Genomic DNA, 9,359 nt, shown 5'->3' on the forward strand with positions numbered 1-9,359 from the left:
TTTCACTAAATTAAAAAATAGGTTGCCTGCATATATTTGTGTTGCATACTCCTGTTAGTTTTCATGTCTATCATTGGTTACACTAGGTTCTGGGATGGTACAGTATAGTGTTTTCAGGTAGTGGGGATTGCTAGGAGCATGTCCTTCTCTTGGGACATTGATAACCATCTATGTAGTTTCTGAGTAATATGGTAGCCATCTCAGTACTTTGGATGGAGTAGTTTGTAAAAATTGGGTTTAATCTCCTGTGACAATTAATACAGTTTCATAATGTTAGCTAATTTTTTCTTCATTCCTTAAGGCATTATTAGTTTCTTCTTGTTACTCCTTGTATTGATGAGAGAGAATGGATTTAGTAGCTTGAATGGATTTAGTAGTAAGAACAAAATAAGATACATGAATTCTAAAACTACCCTTCTTGTGGGTTGACTGATAAATCCATGTAATATTTTGAGAAATGTTGTTTGAGTGCCTTTTAATTAAGATACTAGACTATGTTGGTACATATATATTTGGATGCTTGTGATTGGGCTGGAAAGGACAGAAACTTTCATCCCCTCCCCTCCTTCCTCCTCCTGATCTTTCTCTTCCTCTCTCTAATCTCTTGTTTTGTAGCAGCAAAGGACGAGTTGGGTGAGGGGATGGTCATGGTGGCGGCCAGATCCGCCATGGCTGCAGCAACTGCCACCTCTCAACTGATTTTGGGTGTGCAAGAGGTAGTCAGATTTTTGGCCATGGCCTCAACTAATTGTTCTTCTAGCTTTACTACTGGTTATTGATCAGAAACCAAATTGCAAGTTTATTGACTAGAAACTAATTTAGTTTAAATATGATCTCCAATTGTAGGTTCAAGGAATTGTCCTCAACGTCACTCAATTGGGAAAGATAATGTAGAGGGGTTGGAAGTAAATTGCAATGTCTCTGATAGCACCTACTGCCATTTACGGATCCAAGGTAAGATATTTAGTTTTCTAAAATGATATGCATCATTGTTAAATGTTGAAATTAGGCAGTCCAGCAAGAAACTTGATGGCAACATGCCTCCTAGGAATAATAAGGACATTCTTTATATAGAGGGAAAGCAAAGACATAATTGCTTCTTCTGGTTTGTTGTTACTTATTATATGTTGAGGCGCGACTAAATCATTTATGAAATGCCATAATAAACCTTTTATTTCTTACTATAGAAAGATAAATAAGGTTCACCGTTAAGAACAAAATAGTCTGTCTTAAGGATTGACAATTAGGATGCGCAAGCATACTCAGCCATGTCACCTTGCTGAATGAAAAAATTATTTTAGACTCCTGGTAATATATGCTTTGTTGCATTTGTTGCAAATTTTCCCACTTATGCCTTGCATTTATGGATTTCCCCCCTATGGTGTAGGTTGTAGTTGCTGTTGTATGATGCTTTTGTGGCTTAGGGATCGATGCTACTCCCTTTAAGATTGTTGCTTCATGATTTTCTTACCAGGGGTTGTCATCTAAAGTTGATTTTATAGGAATCAGAACATGTTCTTTTTTCTTCACCAGGAACTGGTTCCTGATTTGGCTGATGATCCTTTTCTTCCTATGGTATGCAGGCTCATCGGTGGGGCGGTGCAAGGCGCAACTCCGATGCGGTTCCTCGCCGGTTGGACGGCGTTCAGGCGCAACCCCGGTGCCCACTGAGTACTGCCTCGGCTACAACCTCCCTTGGTGAGCTCCATCTTCCTCCTGCTCATCTGCTTCGGCTACTGCATTGGACATGGCCGTGGCTATATTGATGTGGTGCTCGTCTGGTTGGTGCTCTATGCCCTGCTCATGCATCGGTTCCTACTTGAGCTTTTTAGTTGTAGATGCATGCTATTCTAGGGTTTGCAGGCAGAGTTCATGTTTGGTTTCTATCACAGGAGTTCCTGCGATGATCTGGTTTACATGTGGATGCCCTGGTCGTATAGCTATGCTCGTGGATTTGCTAAATTGATCAGTAGTGTTCGTTCTAGGGCGATGATGATTAACCTTGACTGAAATAAGTGTGCCTTTGAGCAATCGAGGCACCTGTGGGTATCAAGTTGGATCCCCTCTCTTGTCTCGAGTCCTTTTTGATCATGTGATACTTGTTGTTCTGTCCTTGGATGGTCATTCTTGTTGAGTGATAACCAGGGCAACTCCACTGTATAAACAGATTGATCTGTGATAAGAGATGACAGGGGTAGGTTATATGATCGAGGAAAGCCGAATCTGAGCCCACTATGCAATTAACCCTGAACTATTTTTATTTGTATTTAAAGGTGTTGCTTATTTATGCTCCAGTGGCTTTCGTGCTGGGGCGATGATGATTAGCCGTGTTTGAAATAAGTGTGCCTTCGAGCAATCGAGGCACCTTTGGGTACCAACTTGAATCCTCCCTCTTGTCTCTAGAATCCTTTTTGATCCTGTGATACTTGTTGCTCTGTCCTTGGATGGTCATTCTTGTTGAGTGATAACCAGGGCAGCTCCACTGTATAAACAGATTGATCTGGTGATAAGAGACGGGCGTAGGTTATATGATCGAGGAAAGTCAGATCTGAGCCCACTATGCAATGAACCCTGGATCCTTTTTATTTGTATTTAAAGGTGTTGCTTATTTATGCTCTAGTGTTTATAGTCGTCTTATGTAAAGATTTCTTCTCTCTCATACCTTTATTGCATATGAGTTGTTCTTGATCTTTTAGGTCCTCGATTTAATCTGGTTAAGAGTAAGCTGCACTTTGTTATACTAGAAAGACATGCTCCCAGCAAGTTATAGGGGCCTCTCTTGCTGCCTTAAGTTTGTATGGTAAAGTATGCATCATATGTGCCTCTGTTTTGTTTCCCCCGGCCCTTGTATTCCTATGTCTTGCTTCACATATCATGGCACTTGATATATGAATGGTTGTTGGCGATCGGACGCCACCACCGCCGCCAATGCCATCGTGGCTCTTGCTGCCGTCAAACATTAAGTAAGTCATGACCTTCTCTTTTTTTGCTATGCGCATGGTTGCAACTACCCTACTGATTACAAAAGAAACATGAGCATGGCAGAGGTTGATTACAAAAGTTTTCTTCGTTCTTTCATGTTGGAGTCAGTGGCAGTACCTTGCCAGTTAAATTACCTTACTTTCCTATTAGAAAGCAGTGTATGCTCTCTAGCTACTTAATGTTTTCATTCTTGATGTAGTTTATTTCATATTTGTAGCTTCAAAATGATATGTCAAACATGCTCTAATTTTTTAATGCCATTAGAGATTTCGGCTCATATTACTCCCTTTATGTTTATGGTTGGATAGTGGTGCTTTTCTGATTAGGTATTCTCAATCATGTATCATATCTACTGTCAAATATGTTGGAGTCAGTAGTTGCGACCGTGGTTCGGCCTGCAGTTCCTGTTGGCTATGCTGATGACCCTACCGCTGTGAATTTGTGATTGACGCCGATGTCCTTCTGTAGTGACAGATGTTGCACGCCAGATTGGTCTCGACGGCGTGCAATATTTAGTTTTAGCTTTATTGTGTGAGTTTTTGTGTTTTTATGGTTTTCCATTGGTCCTAAATTGTACATCGAAATCAGTGTAGCTGTATTAAGAGAGATGAGCTACTATGTAGGCATTATTTGTTTTTCTTATGTACCTGGTTACTTGTAGTTCTTAATATTGAGAAGGGACAAAAATAAGCTGACTATTTGATCTGACTGGGTAGTGTTTGCCGGTTAACACATCTATGTTATTAGACCTGCTCTTTTTTCTTCCCACAGTTTGTCATTTAGAATGATTTTTTAGAGGAACCAGGAACTGGTTCCTAATTCACTTTTTCCTCTTTGTTGATGATCCTTTTCTTCCTATGGTTATGCAGGCTCGAGTCTCAGTTTGATCTTACAGTTCTACGGCTCAAAGGTTGATGACTGCCATGAGGCACTACCCAGTTAAATCTTCGTAAGTTGTTGAGCCTGAACTTTTCTTAATTATTTTCATCTTCTTAGCCTTGCCACATCATCTCTTAAAAATAGTTTGAATCCATCAACTGTGTACTCTGCCTATGCAGTTCATTGAACCATAAGATTAAAACCTTCATAAGTTGTAGCCCTGTCTCCAACTACCTCTTGAATATTAACATTTTTGTTGGAAAAAAGAAGAAAGATTGAATCATTTTGTTCACTCACTGGGAGGGTCACTATTGTTATCTGCAATGGCATCTACGATATATACTGAAAGTAGTTTTATTTATCTTTAGAACTTGATATATTTTCTAAAACCACTTATTATGCTTCTATTTGTATCTATGACTTCTGAAGCAAGTCAACACCCACACAGGCAAACAAACCAAATTGTCGGTAGAGTCACTGCATTTAAGGAAATTTACTTTGCTTCCAGTAGTGGGTTTAGGCTTGATAGAAGCTTGGTTGTTTATACTTTCAGAAAACTGGATCTATCATGATTAAGATATGGTCAACATGTATATATTTGGTTCTACTCTGCCCTCTAGTCTTGCTTACCAATGTGATTGCTTAATGATTACTACGACATATCTTGCTAGGTCCAAGCTAACAACAATCCTTTTGGTCTTCAAGATTTTGTCGAGGCGGCAGGGATCAAAGAATATCAGATACATGTCTTTGTTTTCAAAATTAAAAGGGGAAACCATCTCTCACTGTGACCGCTGCTGTGACCTCTCCAATCTACGCCAATCTACAACAGCATGGTACGCCAATCTACAACAGCATGGTATACAACTCTTCGTCGAGATTTTGTTATGGTGCTTTGGATCGCTCTAGATACCAACTAATCATATATTATTTATTGTTGGTTTCTTATTCCATAAAAGTGCCTTGCGATGCGCTTAAGCTAACCACAATCCCATTGTTTTTCATGTCATAATACAACAAACTACCATTTTTTAATCTTATTACTATGCTCTTCTGTCTGTTGCTGTTGTCACTACCTCCTCTGGCCAAGATGGTCGTCGTCCCCTCTTTTGTGTTTTAGGAATATGCTCTTTTACTTTGCGAGTAGAAACCTTGATTAAGATTTGTGTGATCAAGTTTATGTGTTGCCTGCTTTGTAGTCTCTAAGTGCGGGCGGGTGGGTATCGGCAAGGCGGGCTGCTGACATGGTGTTGGAGTTGGTCAGTAGAGGTGCACCTATGCCATGTATGGGTCAATACTCTAGGAGGTTTCGTTGAGGCCCGGTTTATCCAGGTAATTGTTATACTACTGACATAGATACACTTTAGTTATCAAGGATTTTAATGTGCATTAATTAGAAGAATTAGATTTTACGAGATGATATGGATTTTGCATTTGGTATTCTTCATTTATGCTTCCTATATTCACTGCCCCGTTTATATGTTCTGTTCATTGGCATGCCATTTAAGTTGCAGCCAGCTACATGTACCATGGCCCCAATTTACCTTGGTGTTAGTTGGTTTCTAATTGGTAATGCCTCGGATGTTCAATTTTAGAAGGGGATACACTAATCCTATTCCACCACTGTAATTTAATGGCTCATATCATGTTATGTATTTCTGTTATATCGTGTACTTCAAAATTTGTATCGAAAGTCTTTTCGAGTATGAGGACTGTTATTTATTTACCACAAGTATTTAGCATGCAATTGGAAGTCTCATTATTAACATAAATACACTGTTCCTATTCTACCACAATGATTTAGTTCATGTGTTGTCATGGTCCAGGCAAGCCTATTTGCAATTCCTAAAGATATAGAATTCCCATACTAATGTTGCTACTCTATTTGCTCAAGAGGTCTCAAAATGAAAGCTAGGCATGCTCCTCATGATAAACCGTGTTTTATAACTAGATCAACAAAGTTTTCTGTATTTCATGATTGAGATGATGAAGTCATGTTTGCCAATGTCACCCAAAAATACACTAATTATTTTTCATCCTGTGCTCATTTCCAGATCTACTCTGGAACATTTTCCTATGGATAAGAGGGCCACAATAACAAGTGCATTCCAAGATTTTGTGAAGGCCACAGGGATCAAAGAATAACAGATCTGGGTCTTCACCTTCCAAGATCAGAAGGGGGAAACCATCGCTCACTGTCCATATGTTTTAAAAGCATATTTCAAATGCATTGGCTATACAAAAATAAGTTTGTGCTCATCTATCTCACAAACTATTCACATCAAGTTCATATGGAATGGCACTCACAGAGGCAATTGAACCAAGCTATCTATTGTATGCCTAACTATGGCTTCGTAGTTTTATCGCCTCCATTGCCATTGTTGGCTTTTGCTCTCTTATATTTCTGCTCGTATTACTGAACTTAATGTTAGCTAATTAGTTTTTCTATTCATATGACCGTAGTGAATTGGATGCTGCCTTGCTTTTGGCACTTTGATAGTCTCATGCCCATGTTTAACTCTTCTGGCACATAGTAAATGTTTCTTCTTACTCTTGAACCGGCCAGATAATCGGCTGTTCTGTTAGATGTGCTAAATTTTGCCTTCATACTGATACATCATGCCGTTTGATCTTCCACCGGTTGACCATACCGTTGGGACTGGCAGACGCTTCCCGGACGCTCTCAGAGCTCAGCGATCGTGGACCGTTGGATGTGTTTCCGACCCTTGAATCTCTCTCCCGGACGATCTGGACCGCCGGATGGAGCCTGCGATACTATTGCAATGAACAGTTTAGCTCACCACCGAAAATATCTTGTGCCACCGCCGTTATTCTCGTGCCCCGCCGAGGGTATTTTCGTAATTTCGCTACGAGGTATATAAAACCAACTCCCATCCGTTTCTCCCCAATCGGCTTCTCCTCTTCCTGTTTAGCCGCCGCCGCCTCCCCTTCCAGGCTTCCACCATCGCCGCCGCCCCCTCCCCTTCCACCATGGCCGCCGCCCCCTCCCCTTCCACCGTGGCCGCCGCCCCCTATCGCCCGACGGCGAGCCCGCCCTCCCGTCCCCCTCTCCTCTGGTCGCCCTCACGCACTACATCGCCTCCTGGTCGTCCTCTCTGTGTGTGTGTGTATTCCCCCCTGCCGTCACCACCACGGCCAACTCCGGCGAGGTCCGCCGCCATACAACACATCCACGAGCTCATCTCGTCACACTGCTCCTTCTCCACCGCGTTGACCCGACGTGCCTCCCCCCTACGCGCGGCCCCGGCTAACCCTAGCGCCACGGTCGCCGGTCCACGGCGTCGCCATCAACGCCCGCGCTGCGCCTGCACCTCCGGTTGGTCCTCCCCGACCCCGTCCGAACTTTCGCGCACTCCATCGCCTCCTGGTCACTGTCCAGGCGTCGCCATCGACTGGAGGAGCGCGGGACCGTCGTCCTCGCATTCGTGCACCTCCAGGAAGAAGACTGCTCGAGGTGAGGCGCCTCAGATCCGTCGTGCGAAGGTGGAGGTGAGTGCCCTCTCCACTTCCCCCATTTCCTCCCTCTCTCTGTTTTGATCCCTTCTTTTCAACAGCTCGACATATAAGTCAGTGTATGTGTGTGTGCAGCAGCTCCAGAGGGACGAACGTCAAGGTAGCCACTGCTCCGTAGGTATGAATCGATTCCCTAGCCTCTTATGAGCCCTACTTTTCATGGAGCAAGGTTGTCTGCTAAGTTTATGTGATTTGATGCCTCTGGTTCTTCCATGTATGAAAGAGATACTATTTAGTTGTCTGCATTTTTCTTACTAGATTCAGTTTGGTGTGCCTATCAATGGGTTGATTCAAGATAATTTGTGATTCTGCTATCTAATTGATTGGTATATATATGCTTTTTTTACTCGGTTCAGTTTGGTGTGCCTATCAATGGGTTGATTCAAGATAATTTGCGATTCTGCTATCTAATTAATTGGTATATATATGTTTTTTTTAATATGAATCACTTTATGCAGAAGATCTGAGTTCAAAAAGATTGCATGACACCACATCCTGGGTTTGGTGGGCGAGCTCACTGTCGTCCGCCTCGAGGTCGTGCTTCCCTGTCCCTCCTCTTTGTCTCTGTGTGTGTGCGCGTGTGTGTGACTGATTCCGTTAACCGTGTTGTAGCTGGTCCAGAGTCTGAGTACGGCCCTTGATTTGTGCCGTCCGTTTTCTCTGCCGAAGTCGTGGTTGCGTGGACGCGGCTATGGTCGAAGGGTCTCACCAGCGTGGCACCGGCGCCTCCCTTCCCTCTCCCCTGGAGCTGGAAGGTACTGTCTCGGGCTTCCCAAATCTGTTGGATCAAAAATTGCGGGTGATGGAATCAAATTTTGTTGGATCAGAAATTGCAGTTGATGGAATTAAAACTTGGATGTGATCAAATTAGGTATTGCTTGAGCTGAAAGTTGAATGTTTGTCGACTTGATTTGTAGTTCAACACGTCAAAATTGTGGTGGATCGGGTGGTATAGTTTACTTATTTGAAAATGTTGTTGAATTTTCAGAGAGGACCATGGCGTACTGATTACTGAAAGGAATTTGTGAGTTCCTGCAAGATGCATCTCTAGCATTTCTTGTGCAGGTCAGTTCCTACTCATATTTCCCCCTTGCATAGTAATCGACTTATTTTAGGAACTTTAATATCATCATTGAAATATAACCAACTTTGCAGTGTGTCGAAACATAACCAACTTCTTTCTCAGGATTCTTTGCTAGCAATTAAAATATCCTGAGCAATCTGGAAAAGAGATAGCTTAAATAAATGGATATGTAATTAACTCCATACATTATTTGGAGGAAGAGTTCAATACATGCATGTTTTCTCAAATTAGGTTGCCCCTGTTGTGTATATAAATGTGATGCTTCCTTCCATGACTAAACAGGCTGATGAGACGTTGTGGTTCCTTTTCTTTTTAAATTTCAGAGGCTTACAAACTTGTGATTCCTCATGACTCGGAAGGAGGAGCGCGGGCCATAGCTACGGAAGAGGAGGTTGAGACAGCCGGCGCCTGCGCGGCTCATTCATCTTAATTTAATATATGCCAGTGGAGAAATATATACTTTAAACCCGGTAGGGTCAAGGATGTGTGAGATTCGAGGTTTAGAGGATAGCTCAAAGATCGGTTACATCAAACTAACAACGTTTAACCAAAATGATGCAGGTTTGAGCTGGCTCTGGCTCTAAAGTGTACTTTATTTCTGAAGCATTTATCATTTTGGAGATGTCAAGTTCTACTGGCCATTCCACTTAATTATCCTATCCCAGGATCCGTGAAGGAGGCCATTAACAAATTAAGGGAGAACAATGTAAAGGCCTTTGTGTTGGATCTGCGGAATAACAGGTTTTTACCTGCAGACTTTGGAGTGCATTTTCACCTAATTATGTTGAAATTTTGACATGGTTGTGTTTGATGTAGCGGTGTCCTTTTTCCTGTCGGCCGCAGAGATGGTAGAGGTCTCCTCCGCTCACTCTCTCGCCAC

At 42.3% G+C, this 9,359-nt stretch overlaps 1 protein-coding gene across 20 annotated transcripts; it reads left to right on the top strand.

Annotated features, from left to right (window-relative positions):
• Nucleotides 1-6,797: 6,797 nt before the first annotated feature.
• Nucleotides 6,798-9,359, top strand: LOC123111975 (proline-rich receptor-like protein kinase PERK8). 20 transcript variants are annotated; one of them, XR_006454964.1, is made up of 9 exons: nt 6,803-7,371; nt 7,471-7,513; nt 7,854-7,929; nt 8,017-8,150; nt 8,223-8,266; nt 8,384-8,460; nt 8,803-8,949; nt 9,041-9,220; nt 9,296-9,359. XR_006454964.1 is itself a non-coding variant. In XM_044532860.1 (5 exons), the coding sequence occupies exons 1-4, from the start codon at nt 6,853-6,855 to the stop codon at nt 8,021-8,023; spliced, it is 651 nt and encodes a 216-aa protein (XP_044388795.1). In that variant the 5' UTR covers nt 6,798-6,852; the 3' UTR covers nt 8,024-8,150; nt 8,267-8,291. The 20 variants fall into 20 exon arrangements, 3 of the variants coding, with proteins under 3 accessions (XP_044388795.1, XP_044388793.1, XP_044388794.1); XR_006454958.1 differs by having other exon boundaries at nt 6,807-7,371; nt 8,008-8,150; XR_006454969.1 differs by having other exon boundaries at nt 6,802-7,371; nt 7,437-7,513; nt 8,017-8,266.

This window comes from Triticum aestivum, chromosome 5B, assembly GCF_018294505.1.
Source record: "Triticum aestivum cultivar Chinese Spring chromosome 5B, IWGSC CS RefSeq v2.1, whole genome shotgun sequence".
NCBI classification, from domain to species: Eukaryota; Viridiplantae; Streptophyta; class Magnoliopsida; order Poales; family Poaceae; genus Triticum; species Triticum aestivum.

Excerpts from the sequence above, each read along its gene's own strand:
- LOC123111975 (XM_044532858.1), top strand. The coding sequence starts at position 6,853 with ATGGCCGCCGCCCCCTCCCCTTCCACCGTGGCCGCCGCCCCCTATCGC. Across the intron at positions 7,372-7,470 it reads TCCGTCGTGCGAAGGTGGAG|CAGCTCCAGAGGGACGAACG; the intron begins GTGAGTGCCCTC and ends GTGTGTGTGCAG. Across the intron at positions 7,514-7,853 it reads AGGTAGCCACTGCTCCGTAG|AAGATCTGAGTTCAAAAAGA; the intron begins GTATGAATCGAT and ends CACTTTATGCAG.